Consider the following 19,662-nt stretch of genomic DNA (forward strand, 5'->3'; position numbering starts at 1 on the left):
TTTTTTCTCTATCTTATTGTGTTTTAGCAACTTTTTTCTTCTCTTTTAAGTTCAAGAACCGGAAAAAGAATAAAATAAACTTTTGGGCCAAAATTAAAATTCTAAAAACTTTTTTTTCAATTTAGGAGAATTAAAAAACTACCTTAAATCTTATTGTTAATTAAGTTGCAAGGCGGTTTATGAAAATCTTGTCAAAATAATTAATTAAAAACGTAACATATATTTATAGATTTGATTTAAAATTCAATTTACACTTTAAACCGAGTTGGTGAATCATCAAATAGATCCAAAGTTAATGTAGATTTAACAACACTATTTTCATGGGTTAGGATACAACTTTGGAATTTCATTCCCCAATCTAAAACACTTCTTTTTTTCGAAAGGAAGAACCAAAACAATTTTATTGCTAGAAGAAGAAGAACATTTGTATTTTTTTTTAAGGCTTTTTGTATAAGATAAACCCTTCCTTCAAACACCAAATTAGTTAGAAAAAAAATTGCAATGCTCTATAATATTCCCCCTTTATCTATCTATTAGTAATAAAACTTGGATTTTCAAAACCTTTTTTTGTATTACACACACACACACACAATAATATACAAAGAAATCAAACCTCTCAAAAGCACAAACCCCACGTATATTTGTTGAGCAACAAGACAAAAACTCTTTTGAGAAAATGTTAGGAGTTGCCACTAACCTTGTCATTTGTCAAAAGCTTTGCAAGGTATAAACAACACCTCATAATCTGCTACGTTTTTGTCTCTTTATTATCGATAGCTCATATTCACATTAACTTTTTGTTTTTGGTTCCATTCTTCCATTATAAACACTCCTAAGGCCAATATCTCTTTAAAAGATCGCATTGATCCTACTTTTTATTCAAGATTCTGGGGCTCAAGATCTTGTACGTGCTCCATGGAAATGTTAGGTTGCCCTGAAAAATGCATGCACGGAGAACAGCAAACTCGAAAGCACTTCTACTGTAAAATTTTGTCATCTTTTAGATTATAACTAGGTTACTTTCCAATATTTAGCCAAGTAGGAAATTTTGTCATTGAAGCGTCAAACTTAAAAACTCCATAATTAATTCTCTATTTGTTTTGAGTTTTAAATTAAATTTTATAGGAGTTGATGTAATATAATATTGTTTATTTGATAGATCCAAAAAAAAAAAAAATTCAAGTTAACCCTAATCAAACTGTCAATCTTACGACTTGAATAATCAACTTCAGTGGGTTTAATTAATTTTTTTATTATATTATATGATAAAAAAAAATATAAAAACTAATTTAAAATCAATCAAATATTAAAAAAAATAAAAAAAATAAAAATCCAACATTAAATGATGAAATTAAAAAAAAATTAAAAGATCATGAAATAACCAAAGGGCCAAAAAGTAGCTCAATGCAAGGCTTTGGCCAATGACCTTTTTTTCAAGAAAATAGAGAGGAACAAATGACACGTCATATACTTGGTTACAGCCTAGATGTGGCTGGAAAAACTGGAGAAGGGGTTTTTTTAGTTGAAAATTAATTTGTCAACCTATTTTTATCTAAAAATCACCCAAAAAAACATAAATCAACTAAATAAAAAATCTCAAAACTATGTCCAATCTCTTTTGTCAGGATGTTTAAGAAAAAACACCAACATCAAACTCTCCTCGTCAATTAAAACCCTTTGACGCTAATAATGATGAGTTTCTTCATCAAAAAAGTGACATAACCGATAATTTTCTCTCTCATCATTATTTTTAGGTGATTTTCTCTCATTGTTTTGAAAGTCAGAGATTAAAAAATTAAAAAATAAATTGATTAAAATTAAAATTATCATGAATTTGGTATGAAGCATATATTTTCTCCGTGTTTTACTTTTCAATTCTTTGTCCTTTAATTTTATATTTTTATGATAAATTGGAATATAATTTCATTTAATTAGCCTATAGAAGGGATTAGATTATAAGAAAAAAAGTTTTTTTAAAAAAATAGATGCTTCTCCGTTTATATGAACAATGAAACCATCCCATGTGTTTTAGTTGTTTTTGTGTTTTAAGACTTGTGTTAATGATGTGACAGAAATTAATTATCCCTAATTTATATGGAAACTTAACTAAATTAAAGGATAAAATTTACCCTAATTTTCTTGATAAACTATGTTGAAAAAATTAGATGGAACTGTTTGCGCTTTGATCAATAATTTATTTATTGTCTGACATATTTTACCCTTGATCTTTCGACCAAGTGCTAGGTCACTGGGCTCTGTCCTTAGAACTGAGCTCGTCGATGATTGGGGCCAGACACGTTATATAAGCCTGTGATTTTATAAGCTTTTGGACGTTTTGGCTCCCTAAAGATGTATTTGGAAAACGTGGTGCAGATAATATTTTTTAAAATTTTAAATGTTTTTAAAATAAAAATTATATTTTCAGATTATTTTAATGTGTTTGTCAAAAATAATTTTTTAAAAAATAAAAAAAAATATTTTAATGTATTTTTAAATGAAAAACACTTTAAATTACCACTGGATACTGTAATTCCAAACACATCCTAAATTTAGGCTCAGGGTTTACTAAATATTTTATTTTGAAAACTAATGATAAATCTTGGTTAATCTGTGTTCAAGAAAGATGCATTTATTCCAAAAATAAGATCTTCTTTTTGTTGTTGTTGTTCTACAAACTGCCCGCTTGACTTGGGTTTCGGTAGCGAGAGGTAAACATTATAATTGAACCGGTACGTAGCTTTGTTTATTTTTGTATTTTAAAAATATTTTTAAAAAAAATTAAATTTTTTTATTTGTTTTTTTTTTAAATTAATATATATATTTTTATATTTCAAGATCATTTTGAAATGTAAAAATAACTTTTTAAAAAATATAAAAATATATATATATATATTAATATATTTTTAAATAAAAAATATTTTAAAAATAATTATAACTACACTATCAATAACACAATCTAACAATAAAAAAACGTCAACACGCAACCACTTCCTGAAAGCTTTATGAAGCTCAACTCACAGCACTTTGTTCTCAGGCTGTGGACTCGACATGATTGCCAGAGATCATCACGGAGACGCCCTTCCGAGTGCTCATAAATGGATATTTCAGGCCCATCTACCTATTGTCCTTGGGGAAGCAAAGGAAGCAGGATTCTATAAGCTTAAGCTTGAATCAGGCTGTCTTCAGGGTTATCTAGGGCAAAGAAGATGAAGACTGCTACTCAATGATTGCTAAAGACAGACTACTCTGTATCATCTTCTTCTCAAGCTTTTCTTCGTAAGCACAGTCCATGACAAAATAATTTTTTCTTATATGTTATAGATTGTTTTGATACATTAATTTAAAAAAATAAAAAAAAAAATATTATTTTGATGCATTTTAATATGAAAACAATCTTAATCACACTTCCAAATAAAATACTCAAATCATATACAAACAGATGCAGCATTGATGTAACTTAAAAAAAAACCTAATTTTCTAACTCTAATAGATTTTAAAATCTTTTGATTTAGTTAAATTTATATCATTTTTACACATGTTTCAAATGATTTTATTTCCTCATCTTTTGTAATTGTAATTCAACCAATGAAAAATCTTGATGAATTGATAAAAAAAAACAAACTCTCACAGCTATACACAAAAACTGCTGCTAAGGAAAAAGAGCACAATTATACCTTTGGGCTTATAAAATGTTATGTAAAGCTTAATCTTGACTTTTTTTTTTTTTTTTTTTTTTTTTTTTTTTTTTTAGAAAACATGTTTGATTTTATTTAAAATATTAAATTTTTATAAAATTATCTTGTACAAATTTTTTTGCTCGTAGCATTTCAGCACGAAAAACAATTTTTTAAAAATTAAATTTTAAAAATTAAATTTTTTAATATGTTTTGGAATCGTTTTGATGTGTTGATCTTAAAAATAGTTTAAAAAAATAAAAAAAAATATTATTTTAATTCATTTTAATATAAAAATAATTTAAAAAATAACCACAACCATACTACTAAACAGTGATATCTAATCTTAGCTATCAAGATTTAAAAAAAAAAAAAAAAACAGCTAAATAGGTTTTTTTATCCATTTCACAAAGCCAAAAAACATTTTGTTCTATCTCAAGGTATATCGTTTTATTACTTTCTTGTTTATATGAAAACGTTCAGTGTTGTCTAAAAAAAAATAAAAATATGTCAGCCAAAAAGTAGTTCAGGAAAATAAAAATAAGTTTCCCAAGTCTTTTAGTATAGCTGAGTGGTATTTATTTTAATTATCACATAATTAAAAAAAGAAAAAAGCTTGAAGCATGGTTGTCAGTGTTTTGGACTCTTAAAATGGTTTGTCCAATTTTACAAGTTAAAATAACAAAAACGTATAAAATCGAGGTTAAAAACTCAAAAAATCAGTAAATCAGGTCAAACTAATCAAACTAGGTCCAACTCGTTAAAATCAGTAAAAACATACCGAGTTCACGAGTTTGCTAAAATATTAAAAGCCTTCTCCTTGCTAGTTGCTACTCCATCTTTTAATTTTATTTGCCCGACACTCCATTCAGTGCACTCACAAGTCTCACACTCACCAAATCTCAAATTCTAATAATCTCAACTCTCAAGTCTCAGCCCTAACAAATTAACATCAACTGATTTCTCTCTCGACTACTGCTGGTTTCACTCTCGACTCTCCACTCACCAGCAGCACAAATATATAATCAGGTTTGCTTGTTGGATTTTCATCTTTTCTGTCATGTTTTTATTTGCAGAAGAGGGCCATGTTTTTTTTTTTTTTTTTTTAGCTGTATACAGTGTTGTTGACTGTTGTTGTTTTTAAGAAGATGAGACCCACGAATTTTGTAGGAAAATTTGTTAATCTGCTAATTATAATTATATAATATATAAGCCCAGGTCCCAGGCACGCAATCTGCTTTGATTGATTTGGAAATTTCGTTTTTAAGAAGTTCTAATCCTTGGATTTTACTTGCATCGTCACAGTATAGGAAAGCTATGTTCCATAAAAGGAAAATGCACAGAACACATTCATGTAGATTAAAATTATTGGTTTTGGTTGGGAATTAGGCAATCACTTGCAAAGAAGGAAAATTCAACCCCGTCAGTCCGTCGTCACAGTTGCTCTGACCATATGGGTGTACGGTGTACCGGAGGCTTTGGGAGAATGGATGGAAGACAAGAGAAGGCTTATAGAGAGATTGAGGGGGGTATATTTGGAATTTTCTTAGAAGTACAGGGTTTATTGTTTCGGAAAAAACCATTAACGTGAGAAGCGATTTTTTAGCTGAGAAGAAATTTTGGAAAACATCTAAAAATGTTTTCCAACTTGTGTAAAAATCAAAAGGTTTTTTTTTTCTAATTTATAAAAACAACAAAAACTCCTCTTTTTAAAACTCCATAACCCCTAGTGCTAGTCCTCCCTCCTTCACTCCAAATCCGCCACACCCTTCTCTTCTTCCATTCTCCTCTATCTTTCTCCGAAAAAAAAAAATTCGAAAGAGAGAGCCTTTCTGTTTCGGTTAGATCGGGTCTCGCGATTTTGGGTCGGCCTCGATCCGGTTTTTCTTTAAGGTACGTTTCTTTTTTGTTTTCTCTCCTAAGAATTCATTCACAGTTCTGAAAATTTGAAACTTCAGTGCTCTCTCGTTTTCTTTTTGAATTTTGAAGTTTCTGTGGTGCCACTTTTCTTTTTCTCAGGAAACAAACAGAGTTTTTAAAATATCTCTAAAAAAAATCGAATCTTTTGGCGAGAAATATCTCAAAAAGAAAAAAAAAAAAGAAATCTGTTTTTGAGAGAAATCACTAATCAATCAAGGGGTTAGGAAGGTAGAGGGGATGGATTATTGATAGAGAAGGATTTGAATTTCTAAACGAGGACGATACTAGTGGAGTGCAAGAAGGCATTAAAGGTGATATATCTCAACAACAACAAATGAGTTTGGTTAGGGAAGCCATTGCAGATCAATTGTGGAATGATTATAATAATCATTAAGAATTTATTGTATCTTAATTAGTATTGTTCATGGGTGTAAGACTTCATTATTAATACTCTCTAACAATGAAAATATTATATTGTTATGTTCATTCTTGTACCTCATTCAATTTAATTAGGTGGAAAATTCATCTCAAAACCTTTCAAAATAATGATAAAAAATATTTGTGTATGTCAAGATATCAAGAATATCATAGAAAATGTTTAATTTGAATACAATTTTCATTTTCCCATTTTTCTCGAAATCGAAAACAATATAAAATGAACACATTTTCCAGTTTTCTGAGTTGGAAAAATAATCTGAAATTTTAAGAAATGAACATGTTCTCTATTGGAGAAGAAAAACTAGAAAAAGAGAAGAAAATTGAAAATGATAAGGGAAAATTGTTTTGTGTTATTGAACAGGGCCTAAGTGGCTTATTGCTAAACTTGGTTTTCTTTTTCTTGTTATTTTATGTTGTGTTGTCATGTTCGCTTCCAACAAGTGTAAATTTGGAGGACCTGCAGCGTGTTTTTGTTTTGTGTTTTTTTCATTATAATTTTAAAATACAGTGGTTGCTGATGAATTTGTGTTGCTACAGGAAATTAAAGCATGGAGGAAGAGGATAACTACGTGGAGTATGTTCCTGTGGCAAAGCGTCGAGCATTGACAGCTCAAATGATTCTTCAGAGAAGGGGAAATATCTCTGCTTTAGAGGATGAACTTGAAAAATCAAAACTTGCAGAAGCCAAACCCAGTCTCCTGGTCAAAGCATCTCAGCTCAAGCGTGACCAACCTGAAATTAGTCAGACGGAGCAGATTGTGCAACAAGAAAAAGAAATGATAGAGCATCTATCTGATAAGAAAACACTCATGTCAGTTCGTGAGTTGGCCAAGGGAATCACATATACGGAGCCATTGTTGACAGGATGGAAACCGCCGCTTCCAATCAGGAAAATGTCCAGGAAGGAATGTGATGCAATTCGAAAACAGTGGCATATAATAGTTGATGGTGAAAAAATTCCTCCACCGATTAAGCATTTTAAAGATATGAGGTTTCCCGAGCCTATTTTGAAAATGCTAAAAGCCAAAGGGATTGTGCAACCTACTCCTATTCAGGTGCAAGGTCTTCCTGTTATCTTAACAGGAAGGGACATGATTGGGATTGCCTTCACAGGATCTGGGAAGACGCTTGTTTTTGTGCTTCCACTGATTATGATTGCCTTACAGGAGGAGATTATGATGCCCATCATGCCTGGAGAAGGCCCTGTTGGTTTGATTGTCTGCCCATCAAGAGAACTTGCCAGACAAACTTATGAAGTTGTGGAAGAATTTTTGATTCCAATGAGAGCAGCTGGGTATCCAGAACTGAGGCCATTACTATGTATTGGTGGAGTGGATATGAGGTCACAGTTGGAGGTTGTAAAGAAGGGTGTGCACATTGTAGTTGCAACTCCTGGAAGGTTGAAGGACATGCTAGCAAAGAAGAAAATGAGCCTGGACAACTGCAGGTTTGAACCATTTATTTTATGATACAGTATTGTTTTAAATTAATGACTTTGTTCTCTATTGTTATTGTGATAGTCATGGATTCTTACTTTTATCTTGTTGAGAGGGTCTCTATTTGCTATATGCATCCATATAGATTTGATACCAAACTAAGCCCCTGTCATAAATTTCCTCTTTTTATTCCAGACCCCTTATCAATTAAGTATTTTTTATTATCCTTTTTTTTAGTTCTGCAGACATGCAACCTCTGCTGACATTCCTCATCTCAAAACTTTTTTCAAACTCAGATAATGTCTGCTTGCTGGTTATACTTATAGTCTTGCTAGACTTCAAAACCTTAAACTTGATCATATTTGCTACTCAGATTTAATTTGGCTTTTTCTCCACAAGTGGTGCAGTTGAGTTTGACTTGGTTCCTGTCATTTGAGAAAGCCACAAAGGACATTGCTAATAAGATAGCCTTTAACATCATAGGAAGTGATGGAGGAACTTGTGGTGTCTGGAGAATAATTTCATATTAGTTGCTCAATGATTCTTTGAAGATGTGTGTGTAGTCTGAATAAACTTTCTTGGTATTGTATCTTCAGCTTCCTTGTTTAGCTATAAAGATGACATCTTGAATTGAAAATGTTTGATGCAGCTGTATTTAACCGTGCATATAAGAGTTGGTGTTGCCATTTTCTTGTTTCTATTCCCCCTTAGTTTCCTAGTCTTGCAGCAAATTGTATGGCTTTGCTATGTTTGCTCGCTTGATGCATTTTTTTTCATCCTTTCATATAATGTTTGATACACTTTTCTTCTCTCTCTAGCTCTCTTTTTTTCTTTTTTCCCTGAAGATATATTTTTTATTCATCTGCTGGCTACTTTCTGTTAAGATTGTTGCCATTGCCTTCAGGTACTTAACATTGGATGAAGCAGATAGATTAGTGGATTTGGGCTTTGAGGATGACATAAGGGAAGTTTTCGACCACTTCAAAGCCCAAAGGCAAACTCTTTTATTCTCTGCCACCATGCCCACCAAAATTCAGAATTTTGCTAGAAGTGCTCTCGTGAAGCCTGTCACTGTTAATGTGGGAAGAGCCGGGGCAGCAAACCTTGATGTGATCCAGGAGGTTGAGTATGTAAAACAGGAGGCAAAGATTGTTTACCTTCTTGAGTGCCTACAGAAGACGCCACCTCCTGTATTGGTATTTTGTGAGAACAAGGCTGATGTGGATGACATTCATGAGTATCTCCTCCTGAAGGGAGTGGAGGCTGTTGCCGTTCATGGAGGCAAAGACCAGGAAGAGAGGGAGTATGCGATTTCATCATTTAAAGCAGGCAAGAAAGATGTCTTGGTTGCAACTGATGTCGCCTCAAAAGGGTTGGATTTTCCTGACATTCAACATGTAATTAACTATGACATGCCTGCCGAAATTGAAAACTATGTACATAGGATTGGGCGAACAGGAAGATGTGGTAAGACTGGAATAGCAACGACCTTTATAAACAAAAACCAGAGTGAGACAACACTTCTTGATCTGAAGCACCTCTTGCAAGAAGCGAAGCAGAGGATTCCTCCTGTTTTGGCTGAGTTAAATGATCCAATGGAAGATGGAGACACGATTACTAGTGCAAGTGGAGTTAAAGGGTGTGCTTATTGTGGTGGTCTTGGTCACCGCATCCGTGATTGCCCCAAGCTGGAGCATCAGAGAAGCCAGCAACTTGCTAACTCCAGGAGGGATTATTTCGGGTCTGGTGGTTATAGGGGAGAAATATGATGTATTTGTACGGTCTTTTCAGCTGATCTGGCGTGCATATTTCTATACTATGTGTTGCTGTATCAGAAAACTTTATGTTCTTTTAAATGGCAGGGTTACAATAGAGAGGCTTTTGTCGAAATTTATGTTGTCTGTAAATGTAGTTAAGATAACTAGTATTGGAGGATTATCTTGTTAGCTAGCATTTGTTTTTGAATTTATGATCTCTTGCCCTGCTTTGATTTACATAGTAAAATCAATTATTATTGTTGTTATTATTAACTTGGATTTGGATTTGGCATGCGGATAGGATTTTGTTTTCTTCTTCAGAGCATCCAGGGAAATTCAAGTTGGCCAGAAGGATGAGTTGTTTGGCTACTAAATGGAGGAGATGGAATGGTACTATTTTTGTAAATCAGGGAGTCCATGTTGTTAGAGCTTCAAGCAAAGATTCAGAAGCCTGGAAGGGATGATCGGCCTTCAACTTCAGATGAAAGAAACGAGCTAAAAACACTCTTTATCTCAGATCACCGGGAGACTGACAAGCGCGTGGAAGCAATCTGGAGGATTGTATCCTCCAATGGTGCAATCGGCGGATATAAACGTGAATCCTCGGAGATGATGCATTGAAGGTATTTTAGTTCTGCAAAATCTGACTCATTTATCAAGTGGTCTCCAACAACAGTAATTACATTATTTTAATACGGTGATGTTAAAAATAATTTAAAAAAATAAAAAATATTATTGATATATATTTTAATAAAAAAATTTATTTAAAAAACAAAACAATTACATTGATAAACAAGCTCTAAGTAATGCCCATTCCATAGCCCTATGAATATATCAATTTCCGTGTACTTAAAATTACCGTCCTTGTTCTTCCAACTATAAAGCTTGATGATGGAGAATTAAAATAAAAAACTATATTCCAATCTGGCAACTCATCATCAAGTATCAATTTATTTCGTCGAATTCCGCATAAAATCCAATAGGACAATGTGAGAATTGTTTGATGCTGAGACTTTAACAAGAAAATACAAACGAATACACCAAAACAATATTTTTATTAATAGCTTATGGTGAATTTTTTTAATTGAATATATTTTTATAGTATTCATTAGTAAATATTGATAAAAAATATTTTTTTAGTATATATTGAGAGAATTATAATAAAAAAAAATCCTAAAAAAATACAAAGATGTGTTATTTTTACAAATAAAATTACCTATAGATTTAAAAAGTTCTGGAATAGTTAATTTTTGATATACAAAATTACATTGATGATGAAAAATAATGAAATGATTAAAATATGCTAAATATATTTATTTTTTTGGCATTTTTCTAATTATATTTGAAATACAAACAAAAATAGGGTTAAAATTAAATTATAACAAACACTTTGTTCAATTATATTGTCTCTTTGACACTCGTTTTCTATCAACATAGAGGGCAAGGGAAGTGAATGTGGGGAAGAAGAGACCTCTATTTCTTGCTTTCATTTTGAAAGGACATTCGTTTGTTGTCTTAGATATTCATTTCTTGCACCATTTCACTTTATATATAAGCCCATGAATCAAGCCCAACACTATAATGGTCATCCCAGGAGTCCTGCTAACATGGTCCAAGCCCAAACCCAAAGAGTATTGAAGCCTAGAATTGGACTTGTGCTCTAACATTCACTGAGGATAGCCCACTTGAAATGAAAAGTTGGTTTTTATTATATTTATACTTAAATATTTATATTATATTATCAAGTTTTGGATATACAGAGTATTATTTATCTAAGGTATATATAAATATATTAAATAGAAAATTTATAATAATCACAATTTTAAGATATGATATTTGATTTGATAATTTTCAAATCTTATTAGTTATTCATAAAATAATTATTTAAAAAGACTTCTTTTTTATTTGAGTCATCCGGGTTATTATAGTTTTGAAACATGGCCCGGCCTGGCCGGTTGACCAGGGATTGAAATCAAGCTGGGTTAAAGAAAAAATAAAAAAAAAAAAACTCAGTGTGATTCAGTAACTCGGCAAAACCTGTTAAAAATTCGGTTGCAACCCGTTGAGTGTTTTTTTTTTTTATATAAAAAACAACAACACAGTTTTGATTTTTTTTTAAAAAAAAATTGACCTGAATGACCTAATGACTCGGTCAAAACCCGGTGATCCTGTCAAAACCTAAAATCCAGGTTTTGGACCAAGTTAGCTACTGTGCCGGGTTTAAAAACTATGCGGGTTAATAATCATTGTGCTTAAGTTAAAAAAAAATTAAAATTCGCACTTAATATGCAAAGGGGGAGAGCAAATTAGGGCAGATTATAACATTTTATAAAAAATAAAAAACAATTTTCTTAAAATTATTAGTGCAAAATCTATTACTACAGTGTCAAATACTTGAACAAACGAAGAATAAACTGTTCAATTTCCTGCTAGGTTCTCAAGTGTGCTCATGTACTGAGCAGCACAAAACGTTCACTTTGATGAAGTCTTGAGACCTTGGATGCCTCGATTATTTCAGATAATGGCACTGAAAACAAAAACTTGAAGATTCATACACTTCAGATAATGGCACTGAAAACAAAAACTTGAAGATTCATACACAGTATTAGAGGATTCATTTACGAAACCGTCAATGTTGTACAAGAAAATTAATGGAAATGAGCAGGCAGTAGATTAAGAACAGGATAATTGGTTGGTAAAAATGGTGGGAAAGCAAAGGGTTGCTTCGTTTGGAGACTAGTGTTTGAGAAAGATGAGAAAATAGAGAGACAGAAAAGAAAAAAGCTGAGAAAAACATGCTTCAATCTATTTTCAACGGCTGCTTTGGAGTGCTTTCATGTCATGGGACCCTTCTCTTTCTTTTGCAAATGTCTTACATGGAAATGGGAAGCAATCATCTCCCTTTTGAGATGACCTTTGTGCATGAAAATACAAAATTTGCTGTAATTTTGACATTTTTTTTATTAAAAAAAAACAAGAAAGGCACTTCTTGATTTGATGGAGCACCATTTCTTGGGATGGATTCTTTCTTTTCTTTTTTTTTGAAAAAAACAAAAGAAGATCACAAGATATCATCCGATCAGGAATCAGGAAATATACATCATGACCCCGAGTTTCACCTCTAAATGTTTTTGGATTATGTTAGCATGCATTCTATTGCGTTGATACTCAATTATATATAATAATATGTAGAGAGAGAGAGAGAGATCTAATACAAGTTTCATGAAAAGGTTATGGAATTGTAAGATTGGCCATCTCAAAGAGATAATTAAAGAAGCTCGGACTCAAAAGAAGAAATCATGGGATTTTTGTTCATACAAATGGCGCTTCGAACCTGGAACGAGCTCAAAAAAATACTTGTAAAGAGGGGAAAATAAATAAATAATTGAATTTTAATGAGAAAGGTGAAGATAAGGCTTTCATTTCATTCTCGGACAAGGTGATTGTGTGGTTGACAAAAGAGTCTCAATCAACGTTTTGGAGGTAAAATTAAAGAGCTTCTTTCTTTTTCCTGGCTTCTTTTAATAATTTATGCTGCAATTATTACTCCATCTGTTTTCCAAAACTAAATAATTCAAGTTTTCTTTTTGTAGCTGAGAGGATTCTTAGCTTAATAGTAATCTCTCTCTCTCTCTCTCCCCTCTCCCCCTCTCCCAATGTTTTTAAAAGTTTTATATTGTTAAAGGTAAGGGTTTTCGTGGCTCTAGTGTTAGTTTCTGATAAAAGTTAAGGGGTTCGCTCTCAACAGGTTGTTAAATTTTACTTTTTTAATTTTTTTTTTAAATTCTGGATAGCAATGTGGTCTAGATCATCAACCTTTTCAAGATTCATTCTTTTGGCCACTCAGCCATTTCTTTCTTCTCTTAAATCATGGCGGTTTGGTACTGCATAGCTGTAAGGTCTCAAAGACATTGATTCTCTCTCTCTGTCTTTTGGCCACACATGCCCTTGTTCTATACCAAAGCCCTCTCAGATTAAATTATGCACATGGCTTGTTGCTGTTGCAATACAACCTTTTGATGTCCAAGCAGCTTCTTCATTCTTTCTATTTAATGGTAGATTACGTGAGATATTGCCGTGCCTTTTCCATGATTACATCTTGATGTTTAAGCTGGATTTGAGCTGGGAACCTAGGCATTAATCCCGTCAAAATGAGCTCTAAACTTGAATCCAGAAGGTACGTGATAATTAATTAATAGTCAAAATGGGTAATTAGTGATTTGCATTAGCACTAACCAGTGTGTTTTTCTTGCTGTAATATGGCATTATTCTTGATGATGATTATAATCATACATCATGTGAAAAACTGATCAATGGTTGGTCCCTTGGCGGTCATAATTATTTGTCAGTTCATAATTACAAGAGTAGTTGATAAATCATAAACTCCAGCAGCCTACAGGTTAATTGTGGGGTTATTAAGGTTAATGTAATGTAATTCAGCACTCAAAAGGTGACGACTTTTTTAAAGGCACCAAGAGGCCTTTCCTGTTTTCGGCTCTCCAGACATGAAGGCCCATGCTTTTGATTTCTTAAAATATGCTTCTTGAGACAAGGTATAGTAGTAATCAGTAAGTTAGGCATCCGGATCTTGAACATCAAAAACTGTACTGCTGGCCTTTGATTATCATATAACTTTGTCTTTACATTTTCTATTGGAGTATAAAGCTAGTTCGGTTCAGCTACATGACGTAAAGTATTCATTGAGAAGTGTAAATGTCTTGTGTTTCCAGGGCAGCTAATACCCCCTAGAATCTCAAGACTTGGATGATGCATGCTTCTATTTCTCAGGGCCAAATTCAAATGCCTTCCAGCTCCTCCAAATGATGAGGTCAGGTTACACTTTATATAGCTATCTATGATCACAATAGTGTATAGCAAATTAGCAGCTCACCTATTTCACCACACCACAGGAAGAGCAGCATCAACTGAAGATCATCAAAATCCGCGAGCAAGACAACTTTCATGTTAGTTCTAGTTCTATCTGCTTGTCATTGGTTCTTCTAGCTTGAGCTTCTTCGTTCAGAATTACATTTTCTCAAATATCTTGGTGTTACCTGACCTCAGATCTGTTATATCACAAGTGGCATCATCATTTTCACCCTGTCTTCTGAGTTTAGTCTTTATCTGTGTACTCTTGTGCATTTAGACAGCAATTATTTAGTGGGATTAGCTGATCCTCTGGAAATATACGATCTCTGTGTGCTGATGAATGTCCACAGGCATGCTTGTCTACACAATGTAATTAGTAGGCGGCATGCTCTTGCTTTGTAGTGATCATTACCAATCTTTATGTAGTATGATGGGAAATGTTAATGACTTAACCATTCCTGTGAAGGGCAATGTTTATGAGAAGTTAGGAGTAATTTAATGGGGGTTTCTTGACACATAGTTTGAAATTAAAACAGCAGGTAGCCTAGTATTCGACAGAGAGAGACCATTGTTGGGAATTGAAGGGCATTAGTTGAAATCCAAAGGCAGTTGCAAAGGTCAAAGCTCCTCCAGAAAAATGGCATTCTTGTCAAGATTCACATGAACACTTTCCTTAGGAAGGTCAGGTCCCCTGGATTTTTTAGGGGTCTGGTTTTAGAACTAGACCACCAGTTATTCACTTGCCTGTTCACCTAGCTTATCAAAATCGGTCAAGTTTTCCTATCTGCAATCATATAATCATTTTTTTCAGCATTGTGTTCAATTTTGTTCTTATTGTTGATGAAGGATGATGCCTTCTTCCTTCACATTGTAATTGCTAGTGCGCGTGCGCGCGTGCTGAACTTTTGTTCTCTTTGTTAGCTAAGCAATTCCTTTATTCATTAGAGTGCTATTTATTTTTTGCTTCAGGGACAATGACTGACCACGGGACCAGAGACAGGAAACAACTATTGGATCTCAGTCTCAAGAAGCTATAAGTGTAAGTTTGATACTTCAGAGTTGTGCTACCCACAATAGCCCTTCAGGAAGAAAGAAAACAAGAAGACAATGAGTGAGCTAGGTTCTGAAAGATCAAAGCCATGGAACATATACACAAGTTCAGACCCTGCACCATCTCAAACAGGAGAAATTGATAGGGAAGCCCCATGGAAAAGTTTTGGAACGTCCATGAATGCCATTTCTTTTGGTTTTGTTGCAACAGCAATCTTGATATCAATGTTTCTTATAATGGCCATCTTCGAACATCTGTTTAGGCCTAATCCTTCTTTTTCTACACCTCAAGAAGTCACCGATGGTTCTTCAGAATCAAGACCACTACACAAACTTGGAAACCCTCAAACAGTAAGTCTTCACTAATCATTTAAGTTGTATGTTTCACTTTTTGATGAAAAAAAGAAAAAAACCATGTACTATGGTAGCGTTTGGTTGTTGTCCCAAGACAAACGAGATGGAGATATTAGGAATAGAAAGGATATGTCTCCTGTCCTCCTTATTTTTGAAAGGACAGAAATTCACTCCAAGGCCTAATCCTTATTTGTTCTTTTTGTATCTGATATCCTGAAACACTCACCAAACTCAACCATATATTTTTCTTCGGCCTATTGTGTAAGAAGCCTGCTAGTTATATGCTTCTATGGATTAATGAAAATAAGTTCTTGGCTTTGTGACAGGTTCCAGCAGCTTATGCATCAGATTTTGCAGTAATGATGCCTGGACATCAGCTTCCAACTTATATTGCCCAACCAGCACCCTTACCTTGTCCCAGGGAAAACATTTATTGGCCTAACCATGAGCAAAACCTTGTTTTTCCTTGAAAACATAGTGTAATACTTGCATTTGATCATGCAGCGGCAGTTATGTTATACTATCTATCTATATCAAAATGATTCATCACTATTATGCACTACTCATTTCTCTGGCTTTCGTTACCAGATGAGACTAATTGATGAAAATCTGGCCATTTTTACTTGAAAAATCGATCATTCCTGATAAAAAGAAGAAGAAGAAGAAGAAGAAGAAGAAGAAGAAGAAAGAGAAAGAAATAGCCCTCCGTTGACCAATCATGCCACCTTGAGTGGGCAATTCATGGGTTTCGCCCTTCTTTAGGATAAGACGCTCTGTCAGAAAGACCGCTGTATTTCTACTGTTTGAATCATCACAAGGATTTCCAGTGTTGGAAAATTTTTTCATCAAAATGTCAACCAGCAAATTATATGCTATGAGTACGATGCCTCGTAAAGTTTGTCAGTGTAAATCTGCACACGAACTTGGCCATTTTCCAAGTATCATGTGTTGAAGAACCACAATGTGTTCTACAGGTTAAATGTTACAGAAGACAATGATGATTCAGTATTCCAATCCAACACCAAAGCTTTCATAATAAATGGCTATGACATCCTTTTAGATCCTCAAAAACTCCCTTCCTTTGTTAGCACACAAGCTACAGCAGCTTACTAAAGGAACGATTTTTGTCCCAGAGGTTCTGCTCTTCTGTATCCTATCTGCAGTTAACATGATAGCATATATCTCTTGAACAAAAATCACCTGGGAGAAACAACAGGTGAACGTTGAGAATAATTTGGTGGAAGTGTTAATCTAGCTGCATGATCCCTGACTGAAGTTCATCTGGATGTTCAATCTATTTAGGAAAGTCATAATCATGTTAATTCACTCGAGGCATCATAATGTTGGGAGTATTTCATGGCACAGTTCCATTTTGTACCTTTTTCTGTATATTCTGTTAAATGTGCTGTTTGCAAATGGTAAATCATCAGCTAACAATTGAACCTTACTGCTCTGAACGATCTCTGTGACGAACTTGCTGGAACTAGGGTTCTCGGACCTTTTGTTTGAACCAATATAAAAAACTAATGCTATCGTGTAGATTTGGGAAATGAAAAAACTTGAGCAGAAGAAAGTATATGCTGAGATTCAGAGGAACGGTTGCTTACAACATGCATGTGTATTCCTGTTCATTTTGTTAAATGGAAAGATGGAATCTAAGCTGTCTGGCTGTCTCTCTCGCACGCAACTCATTGCGGTCTTAGTGATATGTCCTGCATAGGTTCATGTATAGAGGGTCTTTCATATTAATGCAACTTTACTTTTTCCTATCTGTGACATAGGTTCATGTATAGATGGTCTTTCATATTAATGCAGCTATACTTTTCCTATCTGTGTGGAGTAAAATGTCATATTACCCGCTTCGAAGAAACACACCACTTGAGAAAAGCCTGTTCTAATTTCCTTTGTGATCTTGTAGCGGCTCAGAAGCCACTGATGCCCATGTAAAATGCCTACCAGAGAGGCACTGCTGTCCGGTTATGAATCTCCAGCGATTTTCTCTGATGCAATTAAGTAGATGATGCCAATAACAATCAAGGGGATTGACCATGAAGTTAACCACGAGCATTCTCATCCTCTGTGAGTAAAATACGGTGCGTGGTAAAGCTTTGAATACCATGGTGTTTCAACTTTCAAGTGTTTCGACATTTGAACAAAGAACCAAAAACCTCAGATCTGTTTTTTCACTCCAAAAATGTCTTTGACCAACTCAACCTCCCACAATCCCAAGTAAACCTTGACAGGGAATTTGCAATTGATGAGAAGCAACACATTTTGTGCTCTTCTTTAAACATGTATCCTAGCAACAACACCAACCCTAAAAGAATATAACTAGAAGAACCAGCAATAACAGCCTCCATTGCATACAAGCCAACAAAACAAATATTTTGAGAACATGTGTCTATGTTGATATGAAACATAGAATTAATCACATACCAGACTGGAGAAATCTAACAAGAAGGACATTGTTCTTATGTGACACGACCTATCCAAAAATTTAGAAAACAGAGGACAAATATGAGAGGGCAGAAGCCACCTCTCGGGTAAAAAAGATGTCAATTTCATGGAAAAATTAGTACCAGAGCAATCTATCTTCAGCACAAGTTTGTAAACTACAAATCTTTACATACACCCTAAACATCCAGTTTTTAACATAAAACTCTGAGTTAATGTTTTCAATGTATGAGGCAAGGTCTAAACTAACCATGCCATAACCATTGAGGACAGATTTAAGTTGTAGCAAGACAATAACAAAACCAACTCGATTCCTTATCCATCAATTAATCAACAAAAATCTCCAGACTTTGGTGTTGTTGTAGTTCAGCTAGCATTAGTTTCCCCCTCCTCCAAACCTCCCTTATTGTCTAATGCACTAAAAACTAATCGACAAGAAGTCCTAAAATAAGATTTCAATCGCTCCAATATTTAATAGTAACATAAGAACCAGATTCAGAGAAAACTAACTCAAGTCCTTATCCATCAATTAATCAACAAAAATCTCCTGACTTTTGGAATTTTATAGCTCAGCTAGCATTGAGTTCTAAAATCAGATTTCAATCGCTTCAATATTTAATAGTAACACAAAAACCACAATTTAGAGAAATCCATGATAACCAAAATGGCAAGCTAGGTCCTCCAAATTTCTCCATGATCATTTAAGTTGAACAGCACGTTATTCTACATAACAATTCACCAAAAATAATTTTGATAGATAAGAAAGAAAACAAATTCATTCAAGTACCACAGTAGCTCCCAATGCTTTAAGTTTTTCAATAATGGGACCAGCCTCTTCTTTAGTAAGACCCTTCTTCAAAACCACAGGCACTTTCTCCACCAAGTCCTTGGCTTCCTTCAAACCCAAATCAGTAAAAGTCCTAACTTCCTTTATAACCTTGATCTTGGACGCTGCATCAAACTTCTCCAACTTGATATCAAAGGCAGTCTTCTCAGCCGCCGCAGCCGTCTTCACATCCCCGGAGGCGGATCCAGGTGCAGCCGGGCCTGATAAAATGGCCCCAGAGACAGCAGGGCCATAACGACCAAGACCCATTTTATGTCTGAAGAGAATGGCATAGTCGTGCCTCTCGATCTTTGTTAGGTCAAGAAGCACGTCAGCAATGCGTTCAAGTTTCTGGGTTTGGGTTTCCGAGGAGGAAGAGGAGGAGGAGGCGCGGGAGATGGTGGTTATGGGTTTCGGTGTGAATGGGAGGAGTCGTCTTTTCAGTGTTTTAGAGGCAAGGTTTGTGGTTATGGAGCTCATCTTCTTCTTTTTTTTTTAATGGAAGAATTTATGGGTTTAGACTTTAGAGTGAAGGGGGAGGAGGAGGAGGGTTTTTCATGTTTTTTTTTTTTTTTTTTAGAGGAAATGGAGAGCTCACTGTAGTTAGGGTTGTAGGCGCTAGGCAGCATAAGAAGACTAGGGTAGTTTAGGTATTCTCCTTTTATTTAATTTTTAAGGTTTGGTTCATTGTTTTTCCCCATATATTGACCAGGCCTAGCTTAATAATAATAATAATAGATGATATATAACATAAAAAGTATAAATTTATTTGATTAAAAAAATAAATAAATTCTGGGATAAGATCTCATTATCACTTCCACCCTCTTCTCTTGTAAATTCCTGCAATTGCTGCAATTACAGCAATCAAAATTATAATTTTCATA

The 19,662-nt window shown here is 34.0% G+C and overlaps 3 protein-coding genes across 9 annotated transcripts; 2 read left to right on the forward strand and 1 right to left on the reverse strand.

Moving 5' to 3' along the window:
- Window positions 1-4,558: 4,558 nt before the first annotated feature.
- On the forward strand, window positions 4,559-9,451 carry LOC118031138 (DEAD-box ATP-dependent RNA helicase 35). Of its 3 annotated transcripts, none has more exons than XM_035035459.2 (3): window positions 4,559-4,703; window positions 6,570-7,479; window positions 8,373-9,451. In XM_035035459.2, exons 2-3 carry the CDS (start codon window positions 6,581-6,583, stop codon window positions 9,235-9,237), a joined length of 1,764 nt encoding a protein of 587 aa, XP_034891350.1. In that variant the 5' UTR covers window positions 4,559-4,703; window positions 6,570-6,580; the 3' UTR covers window positions 9,238-9,451. The 3 variants fall into 3 exon arrangements, with proteins under 3 accessions (XP_034891350.1, XP_034891349.1, XP_073264903.1); XM_035035458.2 differs by lacking the exon at window positions 4,559-4,703 and adding an exon at window positions 5,370-5,567; XM_073408802.1 differs by lacking the exon at window positions 4,559-4,703 and adding an exon at window positions 5,604-5,905.
- Window positions 9,452-12,429: 2,978 nt separating this feature from the next.
- On the forward strand, window positions 12,430-16,076 carry LOC118031137 (uncharacterized). 5 transcript variants are annotated; one of them, XM_035035456.2, is made up of 5 exons: window positions 12,430-12,708; window positions 13,956-14,053; window positions 14,136-14,189; window positions 15,064-15,495; window positions 15,825-16,076. In XM_035035456.2, the coding sequence occupies exons 4-5, from the start codon at window positions 15,202-15,204 to the stop codon at window positions 15,966-15,968; spliced, it is 438 nt and encodes a 145-aa protein (XP_034891347.1). In that variant the 5' UTR covers window positions 12,430-12,708; window positions 13,956-14,053; window positions 14,136-14,189; window positions 15,064-15,201; the 3' UTR covers window positions 15,969-16,076. The 5 variants fall into 5 exon arrangements, with proteins under 5 accessions (XP_034891347.1, XP_034891346.1, XP_073264951.1 ...); XM_035035455.2 differs by lacking the exon at window positions 12,430-12,708 and adding an exon at window positions 12,732-12,973; XM_073408850.1 differs by lacking the exon at window positions 12,430-12,708 and adding an exon at window positions 13,005-13,402.
- Window positions 16,077-18,546: 2,470 nt separating this feature from the next.
- LOC118031136 (uncharacterized) lies at window positions 18,547-19,399 on the reverse strand. Its single transcript, XM_035035454.2, has one exon. The coding sequence runs from the start codon at window positions 19,256-19,258 to the stop codon at window positions 18,728-18,730; it is 531 nt and encodes a 176-aa protein (XP_034891345.1). The 5' UTR covers window positions 19,259-19,399; the 3' UTR covers window positions 18,547-18,727.
- Window positions 19,400-19,662: the final 263 nt, after the last annotated feature.

This window comes from Populus alba, chromosome 4 (assembly GCF_005239225.2).
Source record: "Populus alba chromosome 4, ASM523922v2, whole genome shotgun sequence".
NCBI classification, from domain to species: domain Eukaryota; kingdom Viridiplantae; phylum Streptophyta; class Magnoliopsida; order Malpighiales; family Salicaceae; genus Populus; species Populus alba.